The sequence below is a fragment of the Lytechinus variegatus genome, chromosome 18 (assembly GCF_018143015.1).
Source record: "Lytechinus variegatus isolate NC3 chromosome 18, Lvar_3.0, whole genome shotgun sequence".
Lineage (NCBI taxonomy): Eukaryota > Metazoa > Echinodermata > Echinoidea > Temnopleuroida > Toxopneustidae > Lytechinus > Lytechinus variegatus.
In genome coordinates this window covers 10,216,218-10,241,064 of record NC_054757.1, presented here as the reverse complement: position 1 = coordinate 10,241,064, position 24,847 = coordinate 10,216,218, and the positions used below count along the sequence as shown (strand labels likewise).

The 24,847-nt window shown below is 37.3% G+C and overlaps 1 protein-coding gene across 1 annotated transcript; it reads right to left on the bottom strand.

Moving 5' to 3' along the window:
- LOC121431877 (rhodopsin, GQ-coupled-like) lies at positions 1-22,567 on the bottom strand. The gene is made up of 2 exons (XM_041629654.1): positions 22,445-22,567; positions 1-2,210 (listed from the first exon to the last, which is right to left on the bottom strand). Exon 2 carries the CDS (start codon positions 1,462-1,464, stop codon positions 373-375), a length of 1,092 nt encoding a protein of 363 aa, XP_041485588.1. The 5' UTR covers positions 1,465-2,210; positions 22,445-22,567; the 3' UTR covers positions 1-372.
- Between the last annotated feature and the right edge of the window lie 2,280 nt (positions 22,568-24,847).

Sequence of the window (24,847 nt, the reverse complement as noted above, 5' to 3'; positions counted from 1 at the left end):
GTGTAATTTTTTATCTAGAAATTACTAAAGCGACGAAGGTCCAATACCCTGCAAAATCTGTTTTCTTACCATTCAAATCAATAAAGCAGTTCTTGCCGATAAATGTGATAGGATTCAATATCTACATTGAGTTGAAAGATCAAGTTTACAGTCCAGTCGCTTGTTTCTGAAGCAGGAGTTGTAGACATGTAAGGAAACAAAGATTTATGCAAGTACTATGTTCATTGTAGATGTTTTTCATTCAACAAATGCTGTTATAAACAATGTTTCCGATGATGTTACCATGAATGAGCACTATGTTCACACCTTTTGATTTACAATCGCCAAACCATACGGGGAGTATTTCCTCAGACAGCATCTTGGAATGAACCTTTAATTTGACTGGTTCAACTCGTGTCTGCCGAGACATTTTAGTGATGATAGAGATTTGAGCAAAGCTTTTCTAAATCTGGAGTTCATCACTGCGTAAATCAGTGGATTGTACATGACAGATGACTTTGCAAAGAGAGAGGGGATCGTCGCGGACAACTGGGATATAGAATTCTCATCTCCTATGAGAATCCAAAGTGATACAATACAATAAGGAAGCCACGAAATTAAAAACACTGCTATTGTAATGAGTATGGTTGAGGCAGTTCTCCGTTGGTGGAATCTAGGTTTAAACTTTGGTTTCAAGCGTAGAAGTTTCACTGGTTGGTGGAGTAGTTTTGTGTTCTTCATTTGCTCAAGCCAGACACGTTTCTCATCGCTGCTTGTCTCTTTGGCCACGTGCGTGAAAGTTCTCCTCATTGAATCCGAATGTTGGCTCACTCTCTGGTAAATCTTGAAGTAACTCCAGGATATGAGACCAAGAGGTAAGAAGAACAGGAAGAAGAACATATAGCATATGTATGATATAAAGAGTGGTGTCTTGGTGTGGAAATCGATGTCACAGCCAGTATGGAAACCCGCGAGGACGAAACGGTTCCAACCGTAAAGCGGTGGCGTCGAGAAGATCATCGTATACAGGTGGATGATCCCAATCGCGTAGACGCTTGAGCGGAGGGTCAGCCTCTGGTTCTGGACATTACCCCTGACTACTATGATGTACCGGAACACCGATATGGCTGCGAGACTGTTTAAAGATATGCAGCCGCAGTAGTAGTTGACGAATCCGTAGAAGGCACAGGTGTGAGATCCGAATATCCAGCGACCGTAGAAGTTGCTGATCATGGAGAGGGGTGTTCCGGTGGTTGCGACGAGGAGATCGCTGGCTGAGAGGTTAACGATGAGGAGATTGGTGGGACTGTGGAGTTTCTTGACGCGAAGAAATGTGTAAATGACCGTGACGTTGCCCATAGTACCGAGAACAACAACCACGAGCAAGTATCCACCTATTAAAAGGAAGGGATTATCCTCACCCTCACCCTGATCATCGGGCATTTGATCATGGGTGTGATTATCTGTCAGTAGCATCCTGATCATGGTCGTGTCAATGGTGCAATGGGTAGGGTAGCGAATGGCTCCTGTGTCCTGATTTCCTTGCCATGCATACAGAACAACTGTGCGGCTGAGTGGTTAAATATATTCTCTTCAAGCAACGACCTTGTTCTACACCTTCTACCGCATGTTTGAATAACTGTCTATTCTACCTAATATCAGCGTTGGAGTCATTACATCCAAATAGCTATAGTTTCCATTGCAACGTTGTCTGGATAATAATGAAATACCATGTAGATTGTAAGAGTATAACGAGGATTGTTTGACGATTCCTGTCATTAATTTATTTCATCCGCAAGTAAGATTCATTTCTCGAAATTAATTCTCCTTTTCAAAGTCTGATAGAATGATATTTTGGAGCTAGACAGGATGTTTTATGTTTGAGATTCTGACAAGTGGTTTGACCAGCTAGGCATCCTGCTACGAACGGCGAAACTCTCAGATCAAATTCGTCATTAAAATTAATCGAGTTCGAAAAACACAGTCAAAGAAAATGGGACATCCAGGACGATGGCGACCTCCAATTAGTGTCTGACAATAATAATAGTGACGTCCCCGGATGTCATCTAATCATAACGTCACGCTTTAATGAGCAGCGGGCATTATCCACTCGATGAGGTAAATAGTTAAACTATTGACCATAATAGGCACCTCGGCAATGGCTTGGCTGTCTCCGATGCTGGATTCAGTGAAGTCGTGTTTCCAGACGATATAAAGCGTTGTTATGGGTTCTGTAGGAAAGAGGAAATAAAGAGGAGAAGTTAATAATTTACTTGTTGGGGTCAGGAGGTGTTTACAATAATCCTGTTTTAGAAAAAAATAGTTTTTTTATTGATTATAAATTAGAATGTATAGTACAATCTATAGATGAGAGAAGTTCTATTTTATGAGTAATTGGCTTTCAGTGAGAGGTCCCTCTGATGGACTTTATGCGAATTAATACGCCGTTTGAGAGGTAGCGAGTGAGAGACAGACAGACAAACAGACACAGAGACAGACAAACAGAGAAAGAGAGAGAGAGAGTGAGTGGGACAGGGATATAGGACATAGGAAATCGACATATATGATATACGCTTACAAGGTGATGTCAACTTTGAATTATTAATATGCTACCATGAACCTATCAATGACAATGGACTTAATAGGTCTGTATTCTCTGCTCTTGTTCTTGACAAGATCAACCCTTGGGGGTGAAGACAAGAAATGATTAGAAGTTGAATTGAAAAAAAATCATTTCAATTCATCCTATTTGATATACCAGTGCAAGAACTACACATTGCTACACCTTATCCTCATATCCGCACATAGTAATTTCATGCAAGGAAGGGAACCTGTATTAATTACTAACACGCGCTAACTTTAAATTGACACTCAACAACATTGAAAACATTCTTTTTTCTCAAAATAACCCCCCCCCCCTGATTACAGTGCTATTTCCTTTCGCAATATGATAGCCCTCTGTCAATAGCGCATGTTTCTTTTGCCCTCCATTTGACATTTGGCCTCCCTAAAAAATATGTACGCTGTCGCTGCGAATATGCGGTGGTTTCAGTCACACCAACGTATACAACTTCCACGTCGGTAAAAGCTGATAGGTTATTTTGAAAGGAACGGAACGGTCGGTTTAAAGTCGGTTTCAATGGTATGACTGGAGCATATTAAAGCAGCAGCTGGTTTATACGAACCGGCGAAATTATGGTGCATTATTGTAGAGCGCAGGTTGTATAGAGTAATAAAAATTAGTGTCTGATTACACATCAGCGAAGTGTTATACAAGTGTGTTAGAGTCCCACACTCCGAATTTGACAATCTCCTTCCCTTTCTATATATATATATATATCTCTCTGTCTCTCTCTGACATTTTAAGCTTGGATTTTATCTATTTATTTATTTATTTATTTATTGTAAAAGTGTGTTGCACTGTGTTCCATCTTACCCAGTATCCCGGACGAGGACAAACAAAACTTCTAAGCTTCATCTCACTTAATTTGTCATTGTTATTTTTAGAGAAATAATGTTTAATTTCTCTCTATGATTAGATATATTATGATGCCTTGAAATATGAAGAAAATATCAATCCTCTGGGGCCCGTTGCATAAAACTTTTTACCTGAGAAAACTCAGGTTGTTTTTACCGGAGTTTTTCCCCTGTGTTAAAGTCAATGGCAGAAATCAAAGTAACCTTAGTTTTCAGTTTTTACCAGAGTTTTCTCAGGTAAAAAGTTATATGCAACAGGCCCCTGGTTTAAGTGGATGTGACAAATTAAATCAAAACTTCCTATGCAATATCGATGTAACTGTTTATGCGTTTCATCAACATTTTCGTCTCTCAAGTTGTCAGATCTCACTATAGTGTTCTAGATTTTGATTGGCTAAGAAGAGCAGTTGCTATGGTAAATGTCGGATAAACGTAGAACATCTGACAAGTCTCCAAATCACCTTGGAAATTATTTATCCCAGTGATGGATCCGGAAGGGTACATCCAGTCTCCCCTTTGAAAGTCATATAATATTTTATTGCAAAATGTCGGGACATTTCTTATTCTTTTGATTGTAAATTTATTTCGTGACATAAATCTCTTTCATTCGGGAGTGAAGACCTATCTTTTGCCCCTCCCCCTTAAGAAATTCCTGATTCCGCCCTTGATTTGTCCCATCGCAATCTTGAACGGTAATACTTTGTTTGCACCAAAATGATCTGAGTGTCATCCATATTTATTAGTACGTCTGGAGGGACCTGGACATGAAATGAGGTAATTTCCGTAATTTGTAAACTCTTCGTTATTCACATAATGCATGTGGGAAGATAAATCGTTTTCGATGAAAAACAAAGGAAGGAAGAAAGAAAAGAAAAACGTGTTAACATCATGAGAACGCCGAGAACATTGAGTATATCTCATTGAGGCACTCGTCAATTTTATGAGTATCCTGTGGGCCGTTGAGTTGCAATCAAACGCATTTCTAAAAATCATGCGCAACTTGATTTTCAACCAATCAACAGCGCGCATCTTGGACTTGCGACTGATTTTTTGACTTGCGTTTAAACGCAACTCTTTCTTCAACAGACCCAGGTATTCCATTTGCCCTTCACTAATGAACTGTCAACCGAAATAGCGTGTAATCCTGAGAATGGGTCTGCCAATTAATATGCCAGCGCGGCCGCGGCGGATAGTTTCATGAAACGCATGTCTATTTCGAGGACGTATACACACCCACATAAAGTGTATGATTTCGATTCTTTGGCGCCAATCTCAAAGCATGCAAGGTGTATTTTATGAGGAAATTATGGGAAGAATCATATCAAGGATTTCTTTTTAGCAGGTGTTTCCGCATTTTATTGATAATTTTAACACCATGAATCACAGTAATCATGATGCATATTAAAACAAACGAAAGTAAATGATAGAATTACAACTTGTGACATTTGCATAATAATAGATAGTAATAACCAATAACAAATAATCGAAATGCAGTGGCCAACTATCATAAGCAAACTGCTTGAGAGAATAGCATGAAGCTATAGGAAAAAATAGCTACATGAAAAGCATAACAGGAAAAAAATCATTGATCTATATTATAAAAGTGATGTCACATATTTATTTCAAATTTTGAAGAAAAAAAAGATAGAAAGGGTAAAAGGGCCAAGTGAATTGAGTTTGGATGCAGGTGAGGGTTTTACAAATACTTCGATACAAGATACCTCTTAAAAAAAGATTAAAAGAAAAAAAAAGATATGCAGCTTGTTTTATAATATTAGGTAAATTTATTGTTCCAAACTTCAGGACCGTGATGACCTATTGTTTTGTGAGAATATATAAGTATTGGATTTGTTTGGTGAAAGTCAACTCGCTGTTACAAGCTACTAAAATTCTTGCATTTGATTGGCTAAAAGGGAAATATGTATATTATCTAAACACAAAGACTATCCTCAAAGCGCTCTTTTAATATACTTTTGAGAAAATCTTTTTGGCTTAAGCACCCTCTACAATTTCCCGATAGGATGTAGTAAATAATCACCGTTTTCACTGTTATCTTCTAAAACAAAAATAACTTTCCAATACAGCTCTTCTAGATCAAAGTACAGGCAAGAAACATCAATAACCATGACAACAAACGAAGTTTTCACTACACCACACTGCCCCTATCGTTACCGTTTGAATAGACCAGTTCGTAATTACTTCATGGGCAATTTTGGTCAAATGACCTTTCATTTCTTTCATCATGATAGGCAGATTTCAAAGCAAGATATTATGTAAGCTTGCCTTACATAGCAGGATGAAGAAATTGAATAGACCAGGTGACTAGAATAGCACACCAATGAACACTTAATGAAGGTATTTGTTGCATTCCTACTTTGAATGCATATCTTAGCATGTTGCACAATGTACTTGACAAACTGTGAAATACCAGTCGTTCGTGGAAGCATTGTTGTTTTTGTGGATGTAAATGAAAACGACAATTCAAAATAATATATGAATAATCAAGACATCAAAGTTGGTGCTTATCTCATTAGATTTTAAAGCGCCATGTCACTTTAGTACAAATGACCTTCTTCTGATCATGCGTAGAATCTTTTGATCATGCGCAGAAAGGAACTACGAACTGGCTTATGCTGCATAGATTTACAACTGAAATAGCAAGTTTGCGAGGGGCCAGTTTCCTACATCGGTTTTACATACCATGCTATCTTTAAAGAGCCCTTTACTGTACTGTTATGCTATAAGTTATTTTGGTTTAAACTGTTAAATTTCACTAGAGCAGCAAACTTTCTTGCTTGGTCGGTATGCTCTGTCGCATACACATACATAAACGGCTTATCATTTTATATTCTGTTTGAAGTTAAATATGCTCAATCAAAAAAGAGTTTTAGCCCAGTCGCTATACGATCCCTTGCACTTAAATGCATGCCATTCGCTGAAGATGTTCTTTTCATACCATACCTACTAAACTTATCAGTGAAAACTTAAAAACGGCTTCTTATTACCTGATAAAAATAAGCTAAACAAAATGATCATATTAGAACGAATGCAATAGCATGAGGTCCGTACACTATACGCCATTTTGATAAAAGGCTCCACCACATTTACTCTGGCGACAATTGGTCCGTTGTAAATTTCACACACTATTGGAATGACCATGCATCCTCAACCCTGGATTCAACACGATTCTCTTTCCCAAATCTAACCCCAAACCTAACATAAAAATAACTTCTCAAATGTTTATATTGTGCTTTATCTTCAGTTATTTTTTCTTCTAATTTCTTTCTAGGGAAGGGATGGGGACGAGATTGTTCTTGTGGAAGCTGTTGCTAGACAACAGCTTCCATCGGAGCCATTTCCGCCGGAGCAAATGGTCGTGTGGTTGAAATATTGGACTCGTGATTTAAGGCTGTCCGTGAGTTTGAATATCCATTTCCTCAAGGGGGCCCGATAGTAAATCTTGTCATCTAGAAGCATGATCGAGAGGTTTAAGATACTTCTTGATCATGCAAAATTACAAAACTAATTGCAGCGAACTGCAAATTATTTCATGCAGCTTCACATTAAAGAAGTACAGAAGAATACACATGTACACTGTAGAGTTTGATGGCTACCTCTGTTGCGGCCAGTTTTATAGAGAAATTGAAAACTGATTTGTGAGAAAATAGATAGTTGGAAAAATTTCCTATTTTATTTGATCACTTTAACATTGATATGAAATTGATGAACACATGTCGAAATATATATCAAATTCCTCCTGATATTGTATCCTGCAATTGACCAAAATATTGTACAAAAAACCCTCAGAACTTGACAACTTTTAAATCAACTTTTTACAAACTTCCACAATACAAACATACAAACTCCTGCTTCATCAGCTATACTACACTATTCGCTGACTCAAGCCAACCTTCTCTCACCTAATCAAGCCTACTACTCAGCTTTCCACTCCTTCTGGTTTACAGTCCTTTTAAGGACTCATTTTGAAAAGAATACTCCACTTTATCGCCTTTCCAATTTACCTCCAATTCCATCCACTTTTCTTATCTCAGTCCCTCCAGGACTTTAAACATGGTGTACCGTAAACCTCTTCCACCTCTTCCAAGTTTGTTGGAAAATATATATCTATATAATTATTTCTGTGATGTTACGTATCAATGTTTCCGCCACATAAGGCCAGTCGAGTAATTTCAACATTTTTTTTTGCTTTTCCTGTCATCGTGAGTAATGTGTCTACCCATTATCCGACCAGGGGCCCGTTGCAGAAAGAGTTGCGTTTAAACGCAAGTCAAAAAATCAAACACAAGTCCCAAATGCGCGCTGTTGATTGGTTGAAAATCAAGTTGCGCATGATTTTTGGAGTTGCGATTGATTGCAACTCTTTCTGCAACGGGCCCCAGAGTCAGCGAAAAGTAAGTACCATAATAAAATCACCTTTTTCTTTTGTTACTGGCCAATAATTTTGCAGTGAGGCAGGAATCTTTTGTCTACAAAATCGCAAACGAAACAAACGCCTATTATCTTTGCGGAATCAAACTTTGCTTGAAATGGGATGAGTAATGGCGGTCTCCTGCGTTCATTGGTTTATGCTGCTTTTTATTATCATCCTAATGTGAAGTACAAATGTATTTGCCCAAACCATTTTTTTTCTAATTTTGTATTATGTTTATGTAGTAAACATTATGGATTATTTTATACATTGCAAACAATGTAAATAATTTTTGATAATGTATTGTGAACGCAGAAATAAAACAAAACAAACAAAGTAAGACACACATGGCTATGCGTAGTTCCTTCGGAAGTTACTTCAACTATACAAAACAACAATAACAACAAAACATCAGACCACAGATAAGTGTTTTATATGAATTAAAAGCAGCTGAGAAAGTAAATATGAATGGTTAATGAGATCCCATCCATTGAAGTACAAGGCCTCGAAAGGTGGTATAACTTCAGTATCTAGCAAGAAATTGATTATGGAAACGGAGTTAGTGGACCACAGCACAAAGCAGACCAGTTTATTGTTCATAAATAATTCATATGAAAATACTGGCATCTGGAATCAAATGGGAATAATTTCGCTGGTCTCTGAAATCAAGTGGGAATAATATTTCGAAATATGCCTGGCAGTATTTACCGTCTCTACTCAAAATCTTAATTATTCATTGTTCATATTTGACCCGCCATACAATTCTTTGTAGAATGCATTTATCAAACCGGTAGCAGCTCCCGCAATAAGGCTGTAAGGGGTGCAATATTACGACCTTATGCCGCGAACAAGTCGAAGGACCCTCCCGGAATGGGTCATCTTTTGAAAGCGGTCAGAATATCTTATACAAAATACGATGAAAAAAAAACTCTTTCTGTCAGTACTTCTCTTTCACTCATTCGTTTCGTTTGTTTTCGTTTTTTAAGAAGGCAGGTGCATAATATTTTTACTGGTCACTCGCTGCTATCGCCTTTTTATGAAGAGCGGTCAATATTTCATCATAATGACCTATCGTTCATCTCTTAGATGCAAATCGGGTGTATTTTGATAGGAAGGGATTTTACTGGCGCCGTATAATTGTGCACTCTATAAAACACATATTGGCATACAGGCGCGTACGCAGGATTTTTGAAAGGGGGGGGGGGGGGTTTCGTGTTGATTTTTTTTTAATCTTCCGCCCAGTCTCTGAAAAGTGATAAGCGGGGGGGGGGGGGTGATGATTTTTTTTCTTTTTTTTCAGAGCTGCAAATAAGACAATAACATTTAAGTGGGGATGGGGTATGTAACAGTGCGGTCATGACCCGCGAGCGAGCAGAAATGTTCTCGTTTTTGCGTTGAAAACATAACCTTTTTGTCAATAGTTTGTTGGTATCATAGTCGATGCTACATGTCCTTCGGATCGTAGCACTCATGATATGGCCTTGATCAGAACACTAGAAACTTGAGAAATGTCATGAATGATTACGAGCGAGCGGAGCGAGCGAGCCGAAATGTTTGCGTTTTTCCGTCAAAACATACAATTCTTCTCAATAGCTTGTTGGTAATGATTACATATTAGTTGATGATACATGTCCTTCTGCTCGTAAGTCTCATGATATGGCCTTGATCAGAACACTAGAAACTTAAGAAATTTCATAAATGATTACGAGCGAGCTGAGTGAGCGAGTCGAAATTTTTGCGTTTTCCCGTCAAAACACACATTTCTTGTCAATAGTTTGTTAGTAAATCAAGTATTAGTCGATGCTACATGTCCTTCTATTCGTAACACTCATAATACGGCCTTGAACAGGAGACTAGATACTTATGGAATTTCATAAATTATTACGAGCGAGCGGAGCGAGCTAACCGACATTTTAGCGTTTTCCGTCATTTTGGTTTTCATATTGGTAAAACATATTTTGTAAAAAAACGTATGTCTTTGTCTTGGTTCACTTGTATTCATAAGTATACATCATGATAATCATGTATGGCCTTGTTAATGGCGATACCGTGATCATGTCGGCGACATGCGGAAATAAACGATATAATAAAATGGAGCAGGCGAAGCGAGCGGAAATTTTTTCTGTGTTTTTCGTCGGAAACATGAGATTCTGTTCATTATTGCTGTCATATACATTATTGGGTAGGGGAACTGTCCGTAACCAGACCAAGGAGTTATCAGGCGCTTGCCCGATAACTCCTTGACCAGACCGACCTCTGGGGAGACCAGCAAAAAAAAAAAAAAAAAAAAAAAAAAAAAAAAGGGGGTGGGGTTCAAACCCCCCCCCTTACGTACGCGCCTGTTGGCATACAAACTGACAATAGTGTGTAAAACTCTACTGATGATTAGTTTCTGAATATAATACTTCAAAATTACCTGTGCTTTAATAAGTGTTTAGAGCTAAAGAAAAAAAAACGAATGCCAAAAAATCTACGCTACCTGATTGAACGTTGTAGATGGAAAACAACTGTGATTCATTTTGGGAGCTTCCTTTCATCTATTCTTTGTAGGTGTCATCATTTACAATGCTCATAGCATGATCATGTCTAATTAATAAAAAAATATATAAACGCAGATTTTAAGAAACAAACGGATATCTATTCAGCACTCATTGTAGGTATTAAAGTAAGCAGTGAAAAAGTAAAAAAATAAATAAACAAAATACACGTCACAAGATGATATTTGAAAGTTTGTTTTTTTTCCAAAAATGTCGTATTAGACCAATGATGTGCTGCAGCGGTGCCAGGGTTCTATACAATAAGCCAGTTCATAGTTCCATTCTGCGCATAATCACAGAAGGTCATTTGTACTCAAGAGGCATAGTGGTTTAATATTCAATGAGATAATCACCAACTTTGATGTCTTTATTATTCATATATTCTTTTGAATGAAACATGCTCTTCATGAAATCCACAAGAAAGCAATAATGCGTCCACTAGCGACTGGTATGGTGTGCCAAGTACATTGTAATAGCAATATGCTATAAATGCATTCAAAGTAGAAATGCAACAAATACCTTCACTATTGAAGTGCTATTGTTGTCGCTTGGTCATGCAATTTCTACATCCTGCTATGTAGGGCATGCTTAAATGATATCTCGCTTTGAAATCTGCTTATCATATTAGTAAGCAAATGTCATTGAATAACCCTACACATGATGAAGTATAAATATGAACTACGGACATTTCACGAAGCTTGAAGTGTTATACATAAGGTTACTTATGTTCATTCAGATCAAACATGGTTTGGTGGTGCCGAAGAGAATACTACTTAATTCGACCCAACTATATTCCAGATACTGCAATTCAGCTCTGATCTGTCTAGAGTGCGATAATTGGTGTGACAACTGGTGAATCCAGGGGGGGGGGCACATATCCGGTCCGTGACCCCACTTTTGAAGGCCTTAAAGACATTTGTAATGAAAAATGCCATACATACGCAAGGGAAGGCCTTTTTTTTTGGCTTGTCATGCAATTTTTTCGTGACATAAATAACAATCATTCCCGGAGTAAACACCTTTATTTTTGCTTATCTTTTTTGTGTGAAAAAATGCCCCCACGGAAAATCCTGGATCCGCCCCTGGGTGAGATTTCTACATGAAATATTGAAAGCAATTAGGATATATGCATGATCGTATCGAAAAATGTTGAATAAAACAAAGTAAACTAAGCCACTGAGGATATCCCTTCGCTTCATAAGCCCTCTATCAATATCAAGCACGATTAACAAACCCTCGATCATCCCACAATACATCAATTTACATGATTATCTATACAAGCTTAATCTGTAAGAAGATATCCAAAGCTTTCAGAAAGAGAGGTATCAGATAGTAGGTGGAATCACGGGTGTCCGGAGGAACCACCCCTATGATTTTTTTCAAGTTGTAAAATCACAAGAAAAAGGGGAGAAGAATGCGAAATGGGAAAGAGCAAAATATAGGAAGAAGAAAAAGGAGAGATAAAATCTAGAGGTCTGAGTCGTTTGACCCTCTACACGGATGGGAAAAAAATATTACATCTTATGGGATCATCTCCCCGACACACACAACACTCACACCCCCTCCCCATAAAAGTATCCTTGCGTTACCCATATGTATTACTGCACTTCGGATTAAATGAAATATGTATCTGCAAAGAGCAACACCTATTCAAAGTCTTATACCGAAAGCTTTTATTCAGATTAATGTTCGGTGTGGATTATAGAGCAGTATGTGTATCTGTTAGTACGCCACGTGACCCTATTCATCTTCGAGGAATTTATTATTTGATTTCCTTGGCTTTTCATGAGCCGAGAGCTTGTGAATCTTGACGACTCACATACCTCTAAAATGTTTTGGGATGATGCATGTGAGTCAGAAAATTGATGTCAGCTGGGGCGTTTCGATAGGGGTTCCCCATTCATGCCATTGGGCCGCTCCAAAACGTCCATCAGTCGTTATCACTTATTGTACAACGCCTACTTAGCTTGTTGTACGCGATCAAATGGGAGGCTGAATGTTACACATTCGTACCGTTGCACACAAGACGTACCATCCTAAATGTACCGTCCAAAATGTACCATTGCACGGCTTTAGGAGGTGACGTCACAATGCGATTTCATTGAATAAGGTGACAATGCGCGTACAGCCCGCTGGCTAAATGCGCAATGCTGTCCAAGATCATGCGCGCTTGTGGGCCCGGCTTGTGGGATTTTGCTTTTCGCTTTCGATATTTTTGCTCCCTTTTCATAGATTACTGCAGGGAAAAACTCTTGTTTTTTCATATTTTCGCTAGAAATTACCGAGGCGTTGTACAACACAAATAGCGAATATTCTTATTCGTGCGATGGTGCGAGATTTCGCATTCGGTGAAAGAAAGAAACGCTCTATTCAACTCGGCTAACGCCTCGTTGACTAGAGCAACTTTCTTTCACCTCATGCGAAATCTCGTACCATCGCACTCATGCCTATTCGCTATTTGTATACCATGGAGCCAATAGAAAGAATCAAAAATTATTCTGGGTGAACATTGACAAAATATAACATAAATGTGCTAGACGGTCGGGCAGGGTCCCCTCGAGAACAACCACTTGGTCGTTATAATTTACCAAAATTTCCGTATTTATTCGTGACACGGGCCCACGGAGCAGGGCTCGTATTAATTCATGGCCACTCCAGGACATGGACACCAATAGACTGTGGGATGGACAAGGAAAATGTCTCTAGTTTTTTATTTTTTTTTAATATTTTTAAATATATGCTACTTGCACGTTTTACCCAAGGAAAGAGGGCCAGTAAATTTATTTCAAGTAAAGAGCTAGAATAAATTTAGCCTTTGATGCATTCGTTGGTGTAGACTACCTGGGACTTCGGAATAAAAATAGCTATTCGTGCAGCAGAGAAGTTTGCGATTGACTTGCATGCAGCCCGGCCCAGGCAGCAGTGGCTTAACAGGGGGGGGGCAAGCTGTCCCCCTGGCGGAGTTCACCGGGAAATTAAAAAAGGAAAAGAAGAAAAGGGGGAGAAAGAAAGGGAAAAAAGAGGAAAGGGGGAAGGGAACTAAGAAAAAACATAAAAAGTGAAAACTGGAAAAGGAAAGAAAGAAGAACAGTTAGATTGTCATGAAAAAGTGATTTTATTTTTTAAAAATCGACTCGAGGTGTGCCCCTCTTTTGAAAGTAACGCGGTACATCTATATTTATTTTGATCCGTTTGGATCTTGCTGAAATGCTGGCCGGGCTGCATGCAAGTCAATCGCAAACTTCTCTGCTGCACGAATAGCTATTTTTATTCTGAAGTCCCAGGTAGTCTACACCAATAAATGCAGCAAAGGCTTAAATTTGTTCTAGCTCTTTACTTGAAAATTTACTGGCCCTCTTTCCTTGGGTGAGACGTGAATGTAGCATGCATTTGCTATTGGTAAATCGTCATTTTCGCTGTCAAAACACGACGAAGACGACGACATCTTATCCGCCATCGTAGATTCTACAACGAATAAAAAATAAACGCGAACGAGGTTACATGCATTGTACACGCTTGCGCGCGTCGGTTGAATGGCGGAATTTCCAGTCGAATCAATGAAACGATTTCGCATATTATTATTTTAATTTTGAGGTCAGGAGCAGAATTTAGCGATGGCAACATGTTGCATGTATTCACTCATAATATTTTACATATCATGCATATTATCATGTCCAAGAACCGTGGTTGCATTTGCCGCCCCACGGAAAGTCACAATTTTAGCGACCATCCCACAGTCTACAACGCCCTCAGAAATGTTCTGGATGCCCTTTCACATTTGTAGACTAAATACCAAAATAAGATGCCTTTATCAACTGTGCACTGTAAAAACTGACACCAATTGGTGTTAATAGAGGACCACACCCTGAGGTGTTAAAATTACACCCTAGAGATTAAACATAACATCAAAGAGTGTAAATGTAACAACAAAAGGTGTTGTAATAACACCTATAGGTGTAAAACTAACATCACCAATTTAACACCGGTGTAAAATAACTGGTGTGGTTCTCTATGTACTCCGGTTAAAACCAGTTTTTGCTGTGTGGCCTTAATGTGTCGCATTAAAAAGAACATTGATTGATGCCCCATTTTACTGGCGTTGGATGCCCCCTTACGTGGGCACCGCCTTCCCTTTTCATTGAGTGCCCTTCAAAAATTGCCTTTCGTCTTTTGAATTCTTAATCCTGGAGCGGGAATTTTGTCTGCGCTTTATGCAATATCAGTCAAGCTCATCACATCAAATCGAAATCTTTTGAAATATAGGGAATGCTTTTAAAAGATCACCTTGAATTAATTTGCTATCCTAAATATCTTTCTATTTATTTTCCATCAAATAAGCAAAATCATAATTATAGGATAATAACTAATCCTGGAAATGCCGGACCGCGGTGTCCATGCACTCACATTCTTCATTACTGATATTTTCTCTTTATTTCCATTCACTTAATAGAGAGAGAAAAGGGAATTTGTTTCAGCCCACAGAATGAGGGCCTGCATTCCGAAATGATCAACAGATTCAAATTAGTCGAGATGTAACTAAGTCATATTAGCAATGATCTTTGACCAAACAAAGAAAATAGTAATGAGACCCTAAATACTGTCCTCAGAGTTATGTCATGAACAAAATCGGGATTCTAAAAACGTAACTTCAGCAAACCAGAATTCTGTCGGCAATCATTTTGCTACTATATACTTGACCATTCCTGTAGCATGTATAGCATAGCCAATTAACATTTTCTAAAATAAAATCGGAATTATCATCCACTGTTCAAACTAAATGCATTGTCGTTGTTAATCGCAGTCTTTATCAGTTTAAAAGATCAGCTTGCAACAAAAGACTTTTCCTTTTCACCATTTTTTTTCTTCTAAATATAGAGCTTCAGAAAATTTTCAACAACTTCCCTAATTTTCTTTACCCTGTTTTCATTCCTTAACTTATTTTCTTTCCTCTAAAATCTTAAAGACTCAGTATTTTTTGGACTTGTTTGAAAACAGATAAATCGACCTTCTCTTAACAATGTTAATGGAAATTATAATTTATTTGGTCTTAATTTAAGTCAAAATAAAACAAAATAGGGTGGGTTTGGTACAATTTCAATCTAATAACCTAATTTAAAGAATAAAAAAATCTTACATCATACTTTATCCATGATAAACGTATCATTCAAAGATCATTGTACTTATAAACAAACATTTGCGGTATAATATTTTTTTTCTTTTTATACATCTCCACTTTTCATGCACCATTCATTCTAAAAAAAAAATGTTGCCAATAGCGAAATGTGATCGTCAATGAAGAATCTTTTAAGAAAAACCTCATTTATACAATCTTTTGAAATGTCCAAAATAAAACGCTGGGTTTTTTCTGATAGCGACATCGGATATAGCATCCAGATAAACAATTACGGTGGAAATCACTATAGGCCAGTCTCTCTAGTTCCAACCTTATATCCGTGAATAATCGGTCGGGTGTAGGCCTATTAATATTAAAAAATTTTCCGGGAACAAAATGACTGGCAAATGGAAAATACTTTAAAGATGCAGGACAAGATAGAGGAAATATTGAAGGAAGAAAGGGCCAGATGGAAGAAGAGGAAAAAAGAGATGGAGCGATAGGGAGAGAGAGAGGGGAGCAATTGAGAAAAGGAGAGGGTGTTTGGGTGAGCGCGTGGGTGATGGAGTGTGTAAGGATGCGTGTGTGCGGGGATGCGTGTGTGCGAGAGAGAGAGAGAGAGAAGGGGGAAGGGGGTAGAGATATGTGTAATGGCTGTGTTTATCTAAAAATCACAATCATACATTTGCCGCGTTTATATGACATACTTTGGGCATTTTTGAAAACTATATCCTTTCATCTTTCATGATATCATGATGATCGAGTGTGAAGGTTTGTCGTTACCTAGAGGGGATACGCATCCCCTATTTGAATTGAGATTCACATTCGGTAGATAATCTCTCATTACATTCGAAAAAAAAAATAGAAATGAAAATATTTGTTTTTCTTAATAGAAACCGCGACTATCTTTCATCGATTATCGAGATCTGTAGTAGATATGAATGTATCAGTGCTATATATATATATATATATATATATATATATATATATATATATATATATATATGTATATATATATACCCTATAATTAATCTGTGAAAAACACTTGTCACCTCGAAAATTCCCAATTTAAGAAAAAAATTTATGTCATGAACAAAATAATAATGGCCTCAAAGAGTATGTTCTCCCAAATAATTTGATACCATTTTTTTGCGGTATGTCTTCACGCTTAGATGATCAGGTGGTATGTAAATTTTGATTTGCACCAAAGTATGGCATGACTGCAAGATGTTAATGATGTCACAATCCTACAAGGGTTGCATTAATATCCATTTCAAAACAACTTTTTAGTAATTTACATTGAAATGGTTTAATAAACACTTTTTAGTATCAATTCTCCCATTATAAAAGGGGTTAGCAAATAACTCATGCAGGATTATGACATCATTGGCATCTGGATTCGTTCATTGCAGTCATGCCTTACTTTGGTGCAAATCAAAATGGTCATCACTGCAAAGAACACCTACACAGCAAAAAACTGTGGTGTTAACCGGTGTACATAGAGGACTACACCAGTTATTTTACACCGGTGTTAAATTGGTGGTGTTAGTTTTACACCTATAGGTGTTATTACAGCACCTTTTGTTGTTACATTTACACTCTTTGTTGTTATGTTTAATCTCTAGGGTGTAATTTTAACACCTCAGGGTGTGATCCTCTATTAACACCAATTGGTGTCAGTTTTTACACCGCAGTTTTTACAGTGTACTGATCATCCAAGCGTGAAGACATACCACATAAATATGGTATCACATGATTTGGGATAAGATACTCTTTCCAGCCATATATAATGATTATGCATTCAAGACAGAATAAATCATGAGATTAAAACAGGATTTTTTTTGCTATCACTGATATTCAAGATATTTTTTAAAGCCTTTCTTTACTTTCTGTTGGTTACCTTCCGGAGAATCTATTATAAAAATCACCACAATCATCATCATCATCACCACCAACATCATCATCACCATCATCATCATCATCACCACCACCATCATTATCATCGCCATCATTTTCATATCAGCATTGCATAATTCAATGGTGGATCCGGGGCTAGGCTGGCTCGTACTAACCACTCCAGTGCCTCGTATAGAAACTTGTCATAATAACAAACGCACAATTTCTATAACAAATTTACCATCATGCAATTAGATTGGCGAAAACATTTTTCGACACCCTTAAACCTCAAGTTTTATCAGTCCCATACGATCTCTGGCAAACAAAGTTTTAATCAACATTATCATATGGTTAAATATGAAATTGTTTTCGAGACCCTTGAGATCAACCAATGACTGACTATTATACCGTTTATTCATTTTCCAACAGATGTGCCGAAAAATATCTTTTTCAGTCAATAATAAATCATTAAAATGAAATTCAAGTACTTGATAGAATGAAGTATTATTATATTGTGTATCATTCTAATTTGATGCAGCCAACGATACCACCAATTGCAAATGAAGTAATTTTATAGTGTATAATTTGTAAGACTACGTGTTTGAGAGAGCTGAATGATGCATTTCGGGATATTCAAAGCCGACGGAATCGATGGAGTTCAGGGCGCAAGATGAAGCTATATTAAAATTCCATGCATGCAGGGGCAATAATTCACCTATTCTTTCAGTTTAAATGTGAGACAAATGTGAATTATCAATTATAATTATTGCCACATTCTTTCCTCGCTCACTCCCGACAATTTTCCCCGTACGCCAAAGTTTTGATACATGCTTGGTTAATTAATATACCACAACGGTTCAAATGATGGAGGTTTATTTCCAGCCTGGAATCATGGTCTGCTGCCGATCAAATCACCCCTCTCACTCTCCACTGCTTCACTGCATACATGGGGCGCATAACCAGTAGCGTACCTAGGATTTTCCACAGGGGGGGGGGGTGTGCATAGCCGTCCGCCCCCAAAAAATAATGATAATAATAATCCGCTTTTATATAGCGCTTAATCCATCGGAACGACGTTTCTAAGCGCTTTACAGATATATTATAAAACGGTCTTCAATCACAAATAAAGGATTTCGTACCAGAAAAAAAAATTGACACGCAAAAAAAAAAGGGTCTTCAACCAAAAATATAGGATTTCGAACAAAACAAAAAAATTGACAAGCAAAAGGAGAAAAAAAGGTCTTCAAGCTCGTCGGGGGGGGGGGGGGCAAAAAAAGGTCTTCAATCTCGTCAGGGGGGCAGGGGTACTTCCTTTGCATGGATTGTGACGCTCGTGTGCATAACACAAAACTTAGCAATCACTTAGAACATTGTTTTACGATTGATTGCATCGACTATGTAAGTGTGTAAAGTAAATGGTAAAAATCAAGCGTGCGATTTATTGTTAATCTTTATCCTACGCGACCATGGACATTTCTGTACAATCTTTGGCAGTTTCACTTTATACCTCAGTCACACTCACGTGACCACTTTCAGATCATAGATTGGGTCAGGGGCGGATCCAGGATTTTTCAAAAGGGGCACATTTTTCGGAGGAAAAAAAAATTGACAAGCAACAAAAAAAGGGTTTTAACCCAAAATTAAGGATATTTCGTATACCCGAAAAAAAATTACAAGCAAAAAAAAAAAGGTTTTCACTTTCAACAGGGGGCACGCTTCTGTTTTGATGGCATTTTTACATTACAAATTTTAATTTTGCTTCTCAAAGTGGCGAGAGGGGCTCGGGCCGGCTCTGCCTCCCCCTGGATACGCCAGTGGATCGGGTATTCCGGACTGGTCAGATTACTTAGTAAATAACTCTGAGACCTGATCAAACTCTAATCTCACTCTCTTAAAACAAATCAGTCAAAATGACTAGACCAGTAGTCAACTGGGAGCGACTTATATGGCAATCACTGATAGTCACATTTATGATATATATTCTAGTCAGAAATAACTCTTTTCTAATAAGATACGACTAGAAAATAGTCATATATGACTAGAATAACAGTTCCACCCTGCTGACCCTATTAACTAATCATTTTTGGACTGATTTGTTTTTAGAGTGCATATTAATGGGTTTTTAGAAAACATACACTCTAAAAACAAATCAGTCAAAATGACTAGTTAATAGGGCCAGCTGGGTGCAACTGTTATTCTAGTCATATTTGGCTATTTTCTAGTCATATTTTACTAGAACAGAGTTATTTCTGACTAGAATATATGTCAGAAATGCGTGAAAATCAGTGATTGTCATATCATTTGATCACAGCTGACTACTGGTCTAGTCAATTTAACTGATTTGTTTTAAGAGTATACAAGCTGTCAAGGAAAAAAAAAATTGTCGAACGTCCTCGCTTGACTTATCTCATAAAAGTCCATGGGTAGTCAGGAAAACATATAGAAGCTGCCCATTTTTTAAAAAGTAGGGGTTTTAATCTTATGAAACATGAATTATTTTCAATTCATCGTTGCAAATGTTAGAATAGGCTAGAAACGACAATGAATACCCTAGTTCCTGTTTTAATTAATTAATAACGAGGAACGACGGTGATTGTAAAAGTGCATCCGAGTACTTTTAATTTCACTTTTTCATTACATAATTTTCAAGAGACCTTGAGAAACCCATATGCTCTCTTTTTAAGCATGTTACTGAGAAAAAAGAAATGATCTCCAATATTTAATTACATTTTTTTGCCAAAAGAATACAGCAATGCGTGGCATTTTGCATTAGTTATACTGCCGTAATAAATGCTGTTTATAAGTCATATAAAAAGATGATTCCATGACATTTGCTCCGGCGACAATTGCTCCGATGGATAATCTGCACGTTAAGCTAAGCATAAAACCTAACCTCCTAAACCAAATAAAGCTTAAAGCCTATCTTTACGTTTATTCTGAACAAAAAAAGCCCCAATATACTCCTTACCAACTCTAACCCTGTGAGCCCTTTGAGACCAATTACCGGAGCAATTACCGCAGCAATTACCGGAGAAATTACCGCAGCCAATTAACGGAGAAATTACCGCAGCCAATAACGGAGACCGGAGCAATTACCGCAGGAGCAATTGTCACCGAAAAATATATTGGCTCCTGACGGCACCGCTTCCGTACGAATAATATTGATAAAATTTTGTTTGCCGGAGTTCGAATGGGACTGATAAAAAAAACTTTCTTATCCGCTTGAGTTTTAAGGGTGTCAAAAATGTTTTCGCCAAACTGAAAGAAAAATGTAGGATTTACTTATCGGTTTGATTTCACCAAACCAAATGAATAGCTTTTTGTATATATTTATGATTATATCAGCCCTGCATGCACTAATTACAATTTAAATTGATTTGTATTTTCTTCTTCTTTTCTTTTTTATCGCACCATGAGCATCTTTTTTATGATGGATGCCTGCGCATCACAATGTTCAGCATGTAATTATTAACATTTTCCTGCATGATCAAATCGACCTAGAAAGTGATCAAAAGCTGAATGTCTCATTCTTAAGAGCGTCAGTTACGGAGTTTTAATTTTCTTTCCTGTCCATCATATTTCGCACGATTGTGGTTATTTTCGATTAGAGAAGTATAGTAGAAAGTGATGTGATTTAAATATAATCGTTGATTTCCATCTTGTTGTTATGTGCGTTTTAACCACGGAAAAACCCTGTGGCCAGTAACCACTTGTTTATAGCATTGGTTTTACATTATTGAACATAATTGAAAAGGAATAGCGTGCAAATTGAAAAATACTTTGTCGGAATTATTTTTTTAGGAATAACGCATGAAAGAAATAGACATTCATTATCCTTGAATCTTACTCAACGTAATAGGATCGATTTCGTCATTGTCGGCGGAAGAATAAAAACGTAATCCCCCTCCTATAAATTTTGCACGTTTTATTCGATGCATGCCATGATTTTTTATTGATCCAAATGTATTTTTCTTATGCACGTCTGCTGCACACTCCATGAATATTTGGTCTTTAAAAAAAGTATGAACTTTCACAAGTTCGTGTCACTTTGTCAAACGCACAAAACATTTGAAAACGGAGTATAGATCTAATAAAGTACAGCAAAGTTAATAGTTGATATGATGACTTCGCGACTTAAAATCCCGATCTCATGACCATCACCTTCGTAGCTCACAGGATATACTCACACTCCAAGTACCCCACACAAGACTAGAGCCACACCATGAGAAAGGCAATTTTATCAGCCCTACAATTATGGAACAAACTTCCCCTCTTTAGGGATTCAACAACTTTATATGACTTAAAATTAAATTAAAGGCATATCTCTCCATTCCAATAGTATACACTGAGAAGCTTTTGCAGCGCAACAGCCAGGAATATTTTTGCGCTATATAAATGCACATCATTACACTGTAAAAACTACAGTGTTAAAACTGACACCAATTGGTGTAATAGAGGACCACACCCTGAGGTGTTAAAATTACACCCTAGAGATTAAACATAACACCAAAGAGTGTAAATGTAACAACCAAAGGTGTTCTATTAACACCTATAGGTGTAAAACTAACACCAATGTAACACCGGTGTAAAATAACTGGTGTGGTCCTCTATGTACACCGGTTAACACCACAGTTTTTGCTGTGTACTATTCTTATTCTTATTATTATTATTATTATTATAAAACCTAAATTGAGTCAGGAAAATTCACACTTTGGTGAAGAAAGAGATTCGAACAAGTGGACAAAGTAATAATCAACACTACTTGATATAACAATCAGATGGACGCATCTGGACTTGCATTTGAATCATTTCAATATAGTTATGCTAAAGCATAATTCTTTCTTATTAAGCAAGCTCAAAGCAAAGTAACTGAATAAGGAATAAGGGAACATGACCCCCCCCCCCCTCCCCTGTTAGATCGAATTCCCACACACACGGCAGAATTCAGAAGCAACACTAAAACTGCCAATTCCAAATAACTGTTAATAAGTTTTTTTACTGACTTATACTTACCCTTTTAGCAGTGCGAGTGTGTGCTCCCATTGCAATTTGATATTTCCAAGATTGATCTATACATATTAAGGAATCAAATCGGATCAATCAACAAACACGACAGCTCAAACAAGATTCATGGTGTCAGCATGACTACTCGTGGATTCGTAATTCACCCTGTGCGCGAAAAAAAGGCGAAGTGTTTTGACATTTCGGTGAAAAACACTTTTATAGCTGTTGCTCTGAAGTATTTCGCCTGCGCATATAAGTGCTGCGAGTGCCGCCAATAAACGGACAATTACTCTCCAATTGAAATCTCAGCATTATTGCTACTTCGAGTTGAAGATGTACTCTGTAACTCAAACGTAATAGTCTGCAGGCACAGACCCTGACTGAAACTTTGATCAGCAAATGTGTCTCCATGCCAAGACTAGCACATACAAAACTTGCTGTTTCGAGGGCCTTCAGTACACAATGCATGAGTAGGTTGCACTTTTAGACTCTTAACTTAACCCTAAAAAGACTGGGGGGGGGCCTTTTAGGCCCCCCTGTACATAAATCGCGATAACTTTTTTTGCGCGTGAAGCGTTCGCGCCGCCATTTCATGACTTTTTTCTCTTGAGTTTTGCACAACTTTTGATACCAAATTTGTATACCCCCATGCCGCGGTTGCGGAGTTACGTAACATTTTCGTATCACATGTCACGTAAGAAATTGAAATTTGTATTCGTTTGTGTGTAAAGTGTATGGTATTTGAATGAATGTTATACACATTGTCTTCTAACTACATTTTTATTTGTTTCTTTCTATATTATGTCACTTGTGAATTCAAGTAGCAGTTCTAGGATATGAAAATAATGAAAAACATTGCATAAAAAATAGAGAAATACATAAGAAATGCAAAATAAAGAAATACATAAGAAATTAAAATCAAAGAAAAACATAAGAAAAGTAGTGCAAAATACCAGAATCGCTTGCACAACTATATTCTTGGGTGCAGGAAACACTGAATAGACAAGTAATGTCACACTTTAGTTGATTATGCTATAATTGATATTGAATAAGTTATATATTACACAAACCCAAAATATATCTAGAATACTCAAGAATTTGCAAACAGGAATTTATGGACCGCAATAGGTACCAAAATATGAAAAATTCAATTTTTTGATAAAAATTTGCATATTCACATAATTAATTATGAATATAATTTGCATAAATTATATGATATCTCTTATGCTTTGTTTTCACCAGCTAGCGTACATGTAACACATCACTTGTTTATCTTCCAAGATTGCTTTGGCTCATTGCAAGAGAGTGTAATGCAATAAAACATGCCAAATATTGTATTTCTCTACATAAAGCGTGCAGAGTACTTATTTGCATATTTAGTAATTACTAATTTTCATAAGCATATCTAATAATTCAAGCACGAAATAATACAATTCCATGATAAACAACTTCTTCTTACAGCTGAAAACCTTGAAACGGGAATTTATGGACCGCAATAGGTACCAAAGTATGAAAAATTCAATTTTTTGGTAAAAATTTGCATATTCGCATAATTAATTATGCATATATTAAAAAATACAATGAATATCAGTATTTTGACTATGTTTTCTTTTAGAGGACATGACAAAGGATGTGTGTGCCGAATTTGGTTGCGATCGGACGACCAACGGCCGAGATCTTAGGGAGGGGGGCCCAAAAGGCCCCCCGGCCCCCAGTTTTTCTAGCCTCCAAAATAGCCCAGTCTTTTTAGGGTTAAGGGAAGGGTTTGCACAGCAGACTGTCCTATTTACTCTCGGGACCTATACTGTTACAAAACTATACATGTAATTGATTTTCCTTGCCTTCTTGCTTTTGTCACATGCTCATTTTTTAAACAGAGCTGAAGACCGAGGATTTGTGACCCTTAATGGCTTACCACATGACAAAAGTCATTAATAATAATACTGATTATAATGAAGATGATGATGATGATGATGATAATGATAATAATCATGATAATAACAGCAAAAATGAAAATCGCCTTCACTGTAATAAGTATTTGGTAAAAGTTAAACCAGCACGAGGATAATTATGTGTCCGACCAGGGGCAGTAGAAGAATATAGGATGCAGTATAGATCACTTTTCTTGAAATACATAAGAAATAACATCCGGCGGAAGTTATATAACGGTTTAAGGTTGACCTTGAGGAAATTCGGTCAAGATAATGGTCATTATCTGGAAGCCATGTTTTAACAATGGATTAAGGGTGAACTTGGTGGACACATGGATATGTGTCCTTTGGGATAAGCGTCATTAAGGAAGCCACGATGTTCCGTTAATGGATTAACGTTGACCTCGGGAAACACTCGGTTAAGGTGACCATTGGGGTCATTGATGAGTGTCCCTATCATGCCTATAGAAGAGAGACACAC

Bases quoted from the DNA above. Each gene is read 5' to 3' on its own strand.
- LOC121431877 (XM_041629654.1), bottom strand. From the start codon at position 1,464: ATGATCAGGATGCTACTGACAGATAATCACACCCATGATCAAATGCCC.